The sequence below is a fragment of the Pithys albifrons genome, chromosome 8 (genome assembly GCF_047495875.1).
Source record: "Pithys albifrons albifrons isolate INPA30051 chromosome 8, PitAlb_v1, whole genome shotgun sequence".
Taxonomy (NCBI): Eukaryota; Metazoa; Chordata; class Aves; order Passeriformes; family Thamnophilidae; genus Pithys; species Pithys albifrons.
The window spans coordinates 27,158,809-27,172,930 of record NC_092465.1 but is presented as its reverse complement, the minus strand read 5'-3'; the positions used below and the strand labels follow the sequence as shown (position 1 = coordinate 27,172,930).

The following is a 14,122-nucleotide window of genomic DNA, read 5'->3' as shown; positions in this document are numbered from 1 at the left end:
GCCAGGAGAGGGTTTTTTGACAACTTCCTTCTCTGCTTTGTCTATGTTTTATTGAAGGATCACTTATTTCATGTTTTGGCACCCAAAATGGTGCCACATGTTGGTGGGTCACATGTATTGCAAAAAGCCTGACATACACACAGGTTAAAGTAGGTAACTGCTTATAAATCATGCAGTTTATTAAGGAGACTAAATTAACAGGTAATTTAAAAAAGAATTAAATCCAAGTTAATCAGAGATACTGTGCTCTTGCTTACAGGTCTTTTTCCACCATGTACGTTTACATCAACGAGGATTAAAATGCAAAAAATAAGGAGAGGTAGTTAAAAAACGTCTACAAATCAAGATCTTGGACTAAATGCGTGATTTCCCCTTTTCTCCTGGCTCTCCGATGATTCTTCCAAGTAACACAGATCTACTCTTATGTGCATGGATGCTTATTAAATCTTCAAATGAGTCTTTCTTCTTCAGAACTGATGACCTCTGAATATGAGAAAACATCCCTGAAAAGTGACATGAAAATGCAGATAAGTAAATCATTTTCAAACAGCAAAAAGCAGCTGAATACTCAGTTTTCCGCTGCTGCTGGTCCCCATTTCATAAGCATTGTCCCCAGCCCTCTTGCTTTGGTGACAGTCATATCACCCATTTGCAAGAGTTGCCTTTCAGTGTCAGGTCTCTTTGATATCTTCCCCCAGTATGGACCTTTTCCTTCGGTCTTTGTATAAAACTCTTCTACTTGTAATTAGCACTTAAGTCTGCTCATAATCCCACTGATTTACCAGCTTGTTATCAACCTCCCTGCACAGTGCATGTGATGCTGTTCAGTAGCACATTTGCTATTTGCTTGAGGAACTATGGGCATTTTCTTTGCAATGATCTCTAAAAGGCAGCAGATTGATTTCCTTTCTTTTAGATGTATTTTTCTTCTGAAAAAGTAACTGGTTAACACAATTTCTGCTTATTCACCAGACTTCAAATGTACAGTAGCCTTTACCCCACTACCCTGCAAGGCTGGGACAGCAAATTATGTCTGTTTTGGGCCAAGTGCAAGGGCTAATCTGAGCTCAATTAGCTGCAGCTGTGAGAGGGGTGGGCACAGCTGTGGCCACTGAGTGGCAGAGGGACTGCTGGGCAAGGAAAGGAGGGGCATCCTGTTTCTGTAGGGGATGTGCTACCTGGCTTTTGAGGAGGATCTTGTGTAGCTGCTCCTTGGGAAGATTTGCTGTGAGTACAAAAGCTATGGAACCTTGTGGTTCTAGAGTCTTATTTTGGTTCACAGAGAGTTGTTATAAATACCATATAATTATAGTGTTGGAAATGCCTTTATGAAACCTGCTTTTTCATAGTGTTTGGATTTTGTAAGGGGAAAGAGATGAGTTACTGGAGATACCTTGGCCAGGTAACTGTGAAAGGCTCTCCCTACTTGAATCAGTTTAAAGCTGTCTAATTCTTTTCTGCAGAATATCTAGGGAAGTTGAAATGCTGCTCGGTTAAGCAGGATTTTAGGTGAATTGAGGCAGTTTGTCAGATTCCTCAAATACAGCTGTTCTGATTTTGTTGTCTCTTTTGTGGATTGTGTAGTTTAAGAGTATCTTCATGCCTGTTAGTGACTCCAATCAGGAGCCTGGCAGGACTAGACTGGCTCAGAAAACAGCGTCTGAAACTGTCTGAAACTGAGCTACTTCTACCACTGTCTTGGTGCACACTCAAAGAGACTTGTTTCTCAGGAAGACCAAGTATGAGTAACTGTGGAAGTGCTTCTAAGAGGTGATAAAGTAGTTTTATTCAGTGCTACTGAGAAGCTTTTACCAAGGACTTTGCCAGGGTTTTTTTGCTTTCCTTTTTTATTCTTAGAAAATTTCAGTTCCTGATACTCAATTTTCCCAATGATTTTATGGGATTTATGCATTAGTTCTGAAATGTAATGCTACTAATAACACCTTAATATCATTATTTCTGTGCCAAGTCCAGACCTCTGTCTTGCTTTTCCAATTCAGTGATATGTTTAAGGAACTACAGTGAATGCAGCTTATAGATTGCTCCTGATTTTTGATCCTGTTTGCACTTTCAAAAAAACCCCAAAACCAACAAAAAATATTGAAATTGTGACTTCTTAAGAGGAATAAGATGAAAAACTTTGGTATGGAGTAATGAAGTTGTTATCAATAGTTGCAAATGACCTTACTCTGGTTTTCAATTTCTAGAACAAACCTGTTGAAAGCTATTCATACCCACCCATGCAGATGTGACGTACACAAGGGAATTTAAGTGCTGTTAGTGCTGCTCATGGGGCTAAGAAAACATCTATTTACACATAAGGAGCGTAATTCTGTTCCTTATCACTTGCTAGAATGTGATTTCTATCTGCAGTTATTACCAGTTGATTTCTTCTTTCACTGATGACATAACACAGTAGGGATCAAGGGTTACAATGATTAAAACAACTGCCTTGTTAAGAAACTGGGAGACTTGGATGAGAAGTTAGACAGATCCTCCAAAAATAAATTTATGCTGTCACTGCTATAAGCTACCTGCTACAGACTGATGTTAATAGTTGTACAGAGAAATCAGATTAGCTGATTATAATTCACAAGACAGGGAAAGGGAGGAATCCTTGTTTTTCTTACAGTGTGAATACTTACTAGTGCTTAAAATCTCTCTGTATAGGTGTAAGCAAAAGTCAATATTAATCACAAAACCCATAATTTGATTCTTCCAAGTACATCAAACTGCTACGCTTAATCTTGAGTGGAAGAAAAGCTCCTTGTTTAGGAAGAATGGTGTGATATGGGATATGAACAGCCAGATGTAAATAAAAGGCTAAGTGGAAGTTTAAACAGTGATATTCAAAGCTGCAATCTAGAAAACAAAAATTAATCTGGTGTTTTAGCCTGATGGCCCTCTCAGTTTTTAAAGTTGCATTCTGTTTGCACCCAAAAGTGCATCAGTTGGGTAAGGACTGAGCAACTTGTCTAAGACTGATTGGAAACCAGAAGAATCAACACTGGTCATGATCCAGACACAGCTGTGTGGTAGTTCAGATTCTTTGCAGAGCAGGGTAGGATACACTCCTTGTTTTTAAAGTGCAAGTAGTGGTCGTTTGGCTCATAGTTTAGAAAATGATCCTGGGTATGTGAGTTCTTCAGTCTGAGAGGATTGATTCAAACACGATTCCTATATCCTAGCTTAATGGCTATGATGTCTGCAGGTAATAGAAGTAAAGACCTCTCAATCCTTCCTAGCTTTCAATACTCAAAAAAATTTAGGGTTTGTGGGCAAGAGCTGGACTGTCCAGCGGTATAGTATTCCTTTGGTGCAAGAACCCCCAGTTCAAATCCATTTTTTAGAGATATGTTAAAAAGTAATCGCCCAGAGAGGTTCTTCATTATTCCATGGACAGTCTCCCCAAACATCTTAATAACTAAGTTACTGACCTAGGAAGAGGAGAGAAGGTTCTCAATCCATTCAAGTGTAGGCCCAATGCACTACACTGTTGGTGATGGCAACAGCACTTCTACCTCTCCATTAAATTATAGCACCTGTCCATATCTGAAAGTGGATATTCTCAAGGGAAGGATGCATCTCTTGGTAGCAGGATCAGAACTGAAGCCTTGGAAGGGACTGAGATTTAGGGAAAACTGTGCTGTATCTCCCTTCTGGTAATGGGGGGAGGTAAGTGATGTGCACATGGGAACACTTCAAAAAGTCTGGGGCTGGGAACCTGGCATTTAGGAATAGCAGTATATGGTGTCCCAGGGAGGGGTGTGCTTCCTGAAGCTGTACTGTGTCCAAAAGAAACACACATCTAAATCCTAGGTCTGCTTCCATTGTGCTTTGTGTAAAGTTACCAGTATGGAAAAGGAAAATAACTAGTGTTTGACTGCTAGATGGCAAGTAAACCTACCCTTACTGTTCTGCTGAAGGACTGCCGTGCTCCCCACCAGCACCAGTGCAATGCATTCCTGGGCTGACACACTTCTCAGAATGGGAATTTGGAACTAGCCTGTTCATGGCACAATAATGGTCAGAATGCTGGTGTGAAATAATGTATTTGTATTTTCAGTTGCTAAGCTACCTTCTCTATCCACCAATGTTTTACTTTCTGCTGCCCCTCCTTCTCCAACAACTGAAACTTAAAAGCTGTTACTAGAGTTCAGGTTGTTTGGAGGTCAAATTTTTACTGAGATCACATTGAACATAAACACAGCTTTGTACTTGATGAGGAGTTTGTGCAGCACTGTCCTCTGTTTCTGTACTATTACCAAATAACGCAATAAGCCTGTATCTCTTTTCCTTTTCACTACACTCTAGTGATTGCCCGTGAGACTTGTATTAGAGTAGTAACCTTGGTTTTTCCCTGTGAACCAAGAATGTAGAGTAGCAATCTTCTGCTCAGCTTCTGTGAGCTGCCTTCTCCCGAGGCCATGGGTTCTGGAGAGCACACAGTCCACATAGATATCCCAGAAGAGCTGAGCCAGGTCCCAGAACAAAGCCCCATGTTTCAAGTTCTCTGATGATTTCAGAAAGATCATGAAGTCCCAAAAGCCACTGACAGAGTCAGAAATGTGAGGCTTCCTCATCTCCAATAGGACAACTGAGGAGGATTCCCAGCACTGGGGGTCTGCCTGCCCAAGAGCCAGTGGATCAATTTGACTGTGGCAGAGGAAAGGTGTCACGCAGAACACTGCCATGATTAGCAGAGAGCAGTGGAGTCTCATGTCACAGTGGATTCTTCCTCTGCTCCCAAGGTCAGTTGTGTCACTAAAATAAAACCAAAAGAAGGTGAAAAATTTCTCACTCTTGGATGCAGGAACAAAGTCATGGTACTTTACATTATATAGAAGGCACTAAAATGTGAATTGTTTCTCTGCTCCTTAAAGATTTATGTATGCTTTTTTGCATGTCTGAATATAAATGCTAGAGGAGTTGCAATACTCTGTGCAACAGAAGCATGTGTAAAAATTTGTTACTCATAATCATCCTCAAATCTGTATGATGAACTGTCTTGTTTGGAGCTTCTTCATATTGAAAGTTTTTTCTCTTTCTTGATTTACAGATCTCTAAACTTTTTCAGTAAAAGTTCATTCCTTTTCAGTAAAAGTTCATTCCTTTTCCCTTTAGGTGGTAATCTTCCTTTTCTGAAAATTTCATGAGCCCTTTAGAATAGTCTTCAGATCACAAGGATCACTGGACAGCAGGTGGAAAACCTCTGTTCAAAATGCATTTAAATGGTTCTAATTAATGAAGATTGCAAATTCACCCATTGACAAGCAGTGTTTTGCCTGCTAAAATGCAGAACACTTCTGAAAAGAGGGTGTAGGGAGAGGAATTATACACACACATAGAATCATAGAACAGTCTGGGTTGGAAGGGACCTTTAAAGATTATCTTGTCCAACCCTTCTGCCATGGGCAGGGACATCTTCAACCATATCCTATCCTCTCCAACCTGACCTTGAATGTTTCCAGGGTGGAACATCTCCCACCACCCTCACTGTAGATTTCTTCTTTGATCTAAATTGACCCTCCTTCACTTTAAAACCATCACCCCTTGTCATATTGCAACAGGGTCTGCTAAGAAGTCCATCCCCATCATTCTTATAGGCCGCCTTTAAGTACTGGAAGGATGCAATAAGGTTTCCCTGGAGTCTGCTCTTTTCCAGGCTGAACAAACGCAACTTTCCCACCCTTTCCTCACAGGAGTGCAGTTTCAGCTCTGATCATTTTTGTGGCCCTTCTCTGGACTCACTCTAACAGGCCCATGTCTTTCCTGTGCTGACATATTTGTGTGTGTATATATATACACACACACATAAAAGTACAGATGTTTATTGCAGATCACTAACAATTGTCTGTTAAAACTGTGAAATTTGATAAGTAATATCTCTAATAGTTGAGAGAAATTCTGAGAATGACAATCTTTTGTGGACAGAAAGGTCCACTTCTCTCCATCAGTTTTCATTTCTAGTATATGCTTTCATGTTGTGTTTTCAAGCATGCTTCTAGAATTTCTAAGATTGTAACAGGTTTGGGAGTTGATTTTAGTGTAGTTTATGGCATATAGAGAACTTCCCATTTGTGGAAATTAGCAACATCGAAGATCAGCATTTAGGACAAACAATTCTGGTTCATGTATATGCTGATCATCTGAGTATTCATACTTTTATGTTTTCGTTTTGATTGTTAGCAGGGGGGAAACTACCTGCCTTAATGAGCTTAACTTGATAATTAACTGGCTTTTTGTGTATCAAGTCTCTCCCATGTATGATTGTGAAGAGTGAAAGAAATGTTCCTTTGCTGTGTGAAGAAGAATGTCAAAGGCAGGGTATGGATGTGCAGAGGAATTGTCTATGAAAGGTATCCCAGGCACAAGCCTTTGTGGAAGACTAGGGAAGAGTAACCTGCTTTGTGGAACATGCTGCATTGTAGAGCTAAAAGGCTCTTCATAGACTTCAGCCTGACAGTGGTATTTTTACCTAGCCCTGTCTGGTCACCTGGTCAAGTTCTGGGAATGTTTTTGAGGTATTCAGACTTTACTCTCCAACTGCTTGCAGTCACTTTTTAATCTGAGTTGGGATCTCATGAGAAGAACTGGCTTGACAGCCTTGGCTCTGAACCTCACATTTAATGAAAAAGGGCCAGCTTGCTCTTCCCACTCTACCTGGTGGGATGCAACTTAAGATGGTAGTAATGGGGCTGTCCTCATGCTGCTTGTAAGATGTCCAGAAGCATCATTCTTCTGTACCCTGCTGCACAGGGCAGGTTTTGATGGCTTTCTCAGAAGCAAACCAAAGGACATCCTGTGAGTCACTACTTCATTCTTTGTGCATCAGAGCCCTTCCACTGGGCAGCAGACACCTGTGCACATACACTGGGCAGTGTGCACATACCTATCTGTTTACTGAGACTTTTTCAAGGCACAAAATTAACTTTGTTTACCAAGCTTCTAGTTTTCAAAGCAACTTAGCAATCTCAAATATGACCATGGTGGTGGGGAGATAGATGTGGGACAGCAGGGGTGGGGGGAGCCCCAATACCTAATAGTTCAGACAAAGGAGCAATAACACTAAATAATGATAATAACCTTAAATATCCTTAAAAGGATGGTTCTGTGACTTGGACAGAGCCCATTTGGTTTGTACAGGTTAACTATTGAACTAGTTGCTTTGCACTTTCTGCACCCCATCACCTGTCAGAAACTTTCTAAGTTAAAACACTGAGTAAGACAAGGGTTCTGGATTTGTCAGAACAAAGAGACAGCCCTGGACAGGGAGCTGGTAGGGCATCAGTGTGAGGGTGGGTGCCCCTGAAGGGTGACATTAGTCAAGGCCAATAGCTAAGGCTGCTAATCCTTACAGCCTGGTCAAACTCAGGCAGCATTGTACACAATGTCTTCCACAAGGTTGAGGGTTTTATTTTTTAGGTAGCTGAGCGCTGAAGGGATGCTCAGGAAATGCCAGATTGCCTTAATCTCTTACCTGTGGTGAATGTGGTGAATGTTTCATGTAATTCCCCACACCCTCCAATCTTTAGGTCTTTCTGTCCATAGATTGAAGTTTGTGTGTGTGCTCCTTACACCTTCCACCTCTGACTTTTTCCCCTCATCCCCCCTTCTTGCAGTTTTGTCTCCCGTTCCACTCCCCGCCATGACCAATGCCGTACAATAATAATTTGAAAAGTTAGCTAATTCGTTACCCCCGTTTGATTGGAGCTCTCAGTTATGAATCGTTCCTCGACCTCGGAGCTGCCGCGGCCGGTCCGGCGCAGCAGGGGCGGGTCCCGCCGGGATCGGGCGCTGCTACTGCTCCAACGCCGTTCCCAACCCTGTCCGGTCCCGTCCCGTCCCGTCCCATCCCATCCTATCCTGTCCCGCTCCGCTCCGCTGCAGCACCGCCCTCAGCCCTTACCTGGGCGCTCCGGCGAGCGGGGCGGTCCGGTCAGGGCAGGGCTCTCCGCGCCCGCCGCCGGCGCCGCGCTCCTTAAGAAGCCCCGCGGGCAGCCCCGCTTAGTTTCTACGTCAGGGCTCGGGAGCAGCCCCCACCCCCGGGGCCGCGCCGCTGCTCCGGGGCAGCCGCAGCTCCCTCCTCCCGTGTGCGGAGCTGCCCCTGCTGCAGGCATGCTCTGCCTCTCTGCCCTGCCTGTTCTGTCCTGGTGGACCTGGGCACAGCCTGGGAGCTGAGCTGCCTCTTGCCCGGGAGGCTGGAGGAGTGACAGACTTGGCAAATCCTCAGCCCTCCCCTTGCCCCCTCTCCTACTAGTGCTGCATCGAGGGAGGCAGGAGGGGAAAAGTAGGAAGCAAGTTCCCACCTTGGAGTTCGTCGTCCTGCCCTCAAGTGTGTTGCTTTACGTGCTTGTCTGCTGGACGACAGGAGCCGGTGAGGCACAACCCGAGCTGTTTGCTGGGTAGGGCTCAGGCCGTACGGCAGCAGGTCCAGCTCTCCCCGGAGTTGAAGTAGAGACCCAGAGAAGAGCAGAGTCACAGAAGAAAGCCAGTAAAGGCATTAATTGCAGTAGTGAGGCTGAACTGCTCACTGCAGCTCAATTTACAGTTTTACCTGAAGAAGAGCAATCTTGGAGGGCTGCATGCTTGTCTACAGACGTAGACCTGGCTACATTTTCCCTTGCAAGAAAAATAATGTGGTCTTGATATTGTTGCATTTTCTCTCTGTGAGGTTCTTGACTGGACCCCCTCTCCATTGTCACCTCTTGGTAACTGCTGAAAAACCTCAGTCTGTATTGGAGAAATGGGCTAAGGTAGTTGGGCAGTGAAAGGGCTGTCTCTTGGTACATGCAGCACAGAGAGGAAAGCCTGAGTGCAACTCTACAAGTGTTCACTGTGCCTGCCACCCCCTGGCATACAAAACATACAGCTAGAAGAACACGGGCTCCAAGCCCAGTGTTGGGTAAAACTTGTTTATGGATGGCATGGGTGCAGGAGGCCAGCCCAGAGCAGGACTAAGATGCCACAGCAGTGGTTTTTCTTGATGATTCTGGGTCTGTGGTGTGTTGTTCTAAGAACTCTACCCCATGCTGTTAAGGGAAGAGCAAAATGCTGCAACTGGATAGGAAAAGGTAAAATATTTCTTCTGAGTTGATACGTTTCTGTCAACCTACAGCATTTGTGGTTTCATTGATAAGAAGCAAGTTTATTTAATTGAGTCCCTTCTGAGGGGCACTTTATCTGGTTTTGCATCAAGAACAACATTGGCTTCATTCCACTCAGCCTGGGTAGACTCAAGGGTGCTGAACCAGGGGCTCTCACAGAAATGAGAGTTACTTCTCAAGGGAAATGCTGCTACAGATAAAATACTGGGCTCCACAAATACTTCCTGAGCCTTCTACACTCTGTTCCCACTGAACCGGAACACTCACATTCTATTTCTGGGAAAGAGGTTTTTGATAATTAGATTGATCCTCTCAACCTCCTAGTGGAGAAGAAACATAGAGGGATTGGTCATCTCATTCAGTTCCTTGTACTCAGTAAAGCTTTCTGTGCCCTTTTTAAGCTATCAATCATCATTCTTTCATTGCAGTGCATGATTTATTCCCCTGGCAGCCAGTGTTCACATCTTCAGTGGGTCTGCATATCATATAAAGTTAATTCAGATGGGCTGTAGGTCATATCCAGACTCATTTGTAGAAGGATATTTTTATTAAGAAAAGTTGATTCTTTAATTCATGGATGAGACAGAAGTTTCAGATCATGCAATACTACAGAAAGAATTCTATTCCTATCAGAAAAATATAAAATAAAATATTGATGCAGTTAGTGTTTTATATAAGAGTAGTACAAACTCTGTCATTTACTATACTTAGATGAGACTAAAACTGTATGTTTTCAGTAGGGAACAGTGTGGTAGAGGCATATAGAGTATTGTTGGGGTTTTTAATTAAAAAGAACACCCAAACCTCTTCATTTTTTATTATTTTTTAATAACTCAGACCACTCAGCCTTTGAAACTCCCTTTTTATTTCACAAATGTACTCTTTGAAACATATTCTCAAAGGGGATGCTACAAAGGCGATACTAGAGTGAAAATTTTATGTAGCAAGTTTATCTTATACTGAGGCTTCTAGAAAGATTGTACTTTGATTTAATTAGGTTCTCTCCTATTATTAATTAGGCACAGCTAAAAAGCTGAATATTTCACAAAGTTTGGTGATTTTGGGGATTTTTTGGAACACCTGTCTATGGAGGTTGCCTCCAACTTACCAGCCAACCAGGTCTGCCTAAAACCAGAGCTCCCTGGGCTTGGTGCTAAAGGTCATCTTTGAGTAAGACAGCTCCTGTCCTAGAGATCTTAAGTTTGAAGTGAACAATGACCAGACAAAAATATAATGGGATCTTAATCTTTTACCTGCCTGTCCAGAACTCTGATCCAGCAGCACATGGACACATCCTGCTGGGTAAGGGAATTGCTTCTTTCTTTCTGCAAATGAGGCAATTTTCAGTCTTGAGTTTCAGGACCTTCTCATTGCACAAAGAGCTTAAAATCTTTAATTTCCTGAAGCCTTTCAGTGAGTACTGGAGGGTACTATAATAGTTCTCATTTCTTGGAACTGTTTTCTCATTGCACAGAAATCCTAGTCAAGCATGCATTGTCTGTAAACTATGTTATTGTTACCCATTGTTAACAATATCTGTAAGAATAACTTCATAGTGGAGCAAATCTTGCAATTGCAACAGAGTTCAGATATGCCTGAAAGGAAATAGGGGTGAAATGACCGACTCCAAAGTAAATGGGTTTGTTTGTGCATTTTGCATCCATTTGAGTTCATTGTTGTGCCACCCTTAGAGCAGGGCATGTTGGCAAGGGAAAAGGTCTGTGGCGGAAATGGATGGTCAGAATATGTTAAATGCCAACATAAATATATGAATGGAGTATGGAGGTTTAGACTTTAGTCCTGGTATTTTAAAAGTAACTTGAGCCTTCTCTTTGAAAGCCCTGATTGAGACTGTTGAAGGAGGCCACGAGCACTGCTCCAGCAAAAGCTGTACAGCCATTCCCTAATTATGTAGATATTGGTGTGTCTTGGAGCAAACCAGACTGTTGTAAATCATGTTGGGGAAGCAGTCCTTGTTAGGGAGATAAACGTCTCCGTTTACATTAAGCTGAAGAGATGAGCGGAGCACACTTTGTGTGACTACACTAAGGCTGAAAGTCAGGCTTTGCCAAACTTAAGTGCTATTGAGAGGTGGAGCTTTGTGTCCACTGTGCTGCTGCCACACAGCTTGGCACACTGAGCAGGGAAAAGCAGGGGGATGTTATGCCAATATGGTCTGGGCACTTCCTTCAGCTTGACAGCACAAGGTGCCATCCAGCACAACTTTCATAATCTTTGTGCAAGGGTCCTTGGACACTGAGCTGAGTAAAAGCTGCAGGGCCCCAGGAAAATCAGTTGGTGCTGTTGGGAGGGGAAGAGGCAGTTATTTCTCTGAGAAAATGCCTCTGCTGTTACAAGTACTGTGAATTGTTTGGTTGTTCTGCAGCTCCACAAGGCATCCAGGTGCCCTGTAACCTGGATTAGACAGTAGGGGTAAATCTGTTCAGATTTCTGAAATGCTAAATACTCCTTTCTTGGAACAGTAAAGCTTTTATGTACTGATTAAAAGTGTTTCACTGTGCTGTGAATCCACAGTATTCTAAGTCATGTGTGTGTTGAAAAATCCCCTCTGAAGAGCAGGTACATAAATGATGTTTAAAACCTCAACAGTCCAAAGACCCTAATCCATGGAAAACTATCCTGAATTAATAAGCTCAGTGCTTATTCTACTTTAAGTTAAATCTACATCTTGGATCTAAACTGTGAGGGCAACATGCATAAGGATATTGATTTTTGTTTCCAATATGCACAAAATACTTTCAAAGGGGGAACTGGGAGCTGTCAGTTGTTAGCCCAGTGCTTCCTGCAATTTATGTGCAAGCAAGTTTAGCACAACTGTCTTGGTTACCATTTCTCTTAAAGCTTGTACAAATAGCACTAGGTTTGAGGTATTTAGACACATTTCATTCTTGAGAATGAAGTCGTTGCCATCTCAGTTGTAGACAGAAAACCTGTCAAAAGTACTGTTTGCTTGTGCCATTATTTGCTGGACACTGCCTGGGTTAGACTGCAGAGCAGCAGTGTGTGTTTGTGTGGGGACACCCCCTTTCTGCAGAAGAGGCAAAACAGATGTTACAAACCACAGTGTGTCACCAGTGTGTAAGGTAAGGGGTGTGTCATGCTCATGACTTGGACACCACTTAAAACACAGTTTTCATAAACTCTAAACTTCTTGGTGCAGTGCAGATGCAAACACAGTCTCTACCGAAAATTCAAAGACTTTACTAGTTGGTCTGATGCTGAGGAAGTCTGTGAATGTATGAGATATATATATATACCCACACACATACATATAATCTGTCTTAGAACTGGACTTGGACCAGGAGATTTGTTCCAGTTTCTGCCTTTGCACAGGTCAGTGTCACATAACACTGTGTATCCTGAAGAGGACCAAATCCTGGGTCAGTGCTACAGACTAAACCCAGCCTGTGTTGGGGTTCTGTTGGGGGGACTGAGGCACTGGTTGGGTCAGTGCTGAGAGCATTGACCTGTTCCCTCCAGGGCTGTACGATGGATGCTGGGCACAGCTGCATCCTGCATGCAAGAGCAGGTAAAAAGCATTTAGTTCCTTCATGCTTTGAGTTACCAGCTTTGATGGGGAAATTCTTACCCTGGCTCAGAAAGTGCCACACTAAAGCTTGGCTTGTTACATGATTAGTGGTAAAGATGAGGGGTGTCTGGTGACTTATGACAAAATCAAGATATTTTAAAAGAAAATTTAAACAAGAACAAATTAACGGACACTTGATTATGGGTTTTCTACAAATTAGAGCATTCAGAATTATGCTACCCACAGCAGTCAGTGGTTGTTCAGTAATAACACAGTAAGTGGATGTCATTGCTTGTCTGATGTGAAGTCCTTGCACTTATCTAAGGGTCACATGTCCTTTTGTGTTACACACTCCCACTAAATAACTTATTCAACAAACCTACAAAAATGTGCTTGCTGAGTTCTGAACAATAAATCACTGGATTTATAATATGTGCAGCTTTAAGATAATGGTTTCGTGACCTTTTCTTTCAATAGTACCATTTTGAGCATCATTATTACTACAATTCCTGTTTCCTTAATTTTTTTTAAGCTTTCCAAGAGCACTTAACCAGTCTGTGTGGTATTACTGAGGGATGTTTCATTTTAAATTAACTTTTCAGCTCTCATGGGTAGGACTCTATAATAAGTGCATTCAGAGCAGAAGAGGATTTTTTGGGTTTATAAAACAGGGCCTGTTGTTGCATTGGTTTTGTTCTTGATAGGAAGTGCCCCAGCAAGATCACTCCTTCAGTGGTTTTTGCTGTAATTGTGAAAGTTTTCAAAAATAATTCTAAGAATTTTTTCTTGACAATCAAAAGTTGGTATGCATCTATCTCTATATATTGTTTTTCTATCCATATGCTGCAAAAGACTTATTTTAAGGAATTACTTCTAATTATAGCCAGAACATTGCATGTTTATATTGAGTTTATAGAAAAGTCAAAAAGTTCAAATGACAGGAAATAAAAGTGGATGTTAGTGGATCCATTAAGGAGTGTTCCCTCAGTCTATAGTTCTAAATTAGAAACATGCTTTCAATACATAACCTTGGGAGATATTAAGACAAAAGTGCATTTTGTTTCTCTGTCTGGAGCTGGAGAAAGCAAAACAGTTGTTATTTGGTACCTGTGACATGCATGCCTTTAGTTTTCCCAGACTGGCTGCACTGGAGTTAGTCTGGGGGAAAAAAAGGAAGACAAGATTCATTCAGTAATCCATTGAAATGATGACCACATTATCTGGTTATTAGGATGTAATTATTTAAAAAATACTTTGAAGGCCTCATTATAGACATCTTGTCATTATGTAATTCAGATTTTTGAGCTGCAAAAGGCTTCCCTCAACTTACAAAAGCATGCAGGTGTCATTCAGCTCCCTGAAGGCAGCAGCTGGGGCTGGAGAGGCGCAGCACGCCCTGGTGCCGTTCCACACACCCTGGAAAGCCTCTGTGCAATGTCCCCTCACACACAGGACCTCACTGTGA

At 42.3% G+C, this 14,122-nt stretch overlaps 1 protein-coding gene across 1 annotated transcript; it reads right to left on the bottom strand.

The window, feature by feature from the left end:
- Positions 1–273: 273 nt before the first annotated feature.
- Positions 274–14,107, bottom strand: FAM237A (family with sequence similarity 237 member A). The gene is made up of 4 exons (XM_071562796.1): positions 13,988–14,107; positions 13,765–13,815; positions 4,349–4,764; positions 274–503 (listed from the first exon to the last, which is right to left on the bottom strand). Exons 3-4 carry the CDS (start codon positions 4,719–4,721, stop codon positions 355–357), a joined length of 522 nt encoding a protein of 173 aa, XP_071418897.1. The 5' UTR covers positions 4,722–4,764; positions 13,765–13,815; positions 13,988–14,107; the 3' UTR covers positions 274–354.
- Positions 14,108–14,122: the final 15 nt, after the last annotated feature.

What these genes read in the sequence shown, in the direction of transcription:
- FAM237A (XM_071562796.1), bottom strand. Translation starts at nt 4,721, where the DNA reads ATGAGACTCCACTGCTCTCTGCTAATCATGGCAGTGTTCTGCGTGACA. An exon ending in GTTCACAGGGAAAAACCAAG is followed by an intron (nt 504 to 4,348) that starts GTTACTACTCTA and finishes GTCACTTTTCAG; the next exon opens with GGATGTTTTCTCATATTCAG.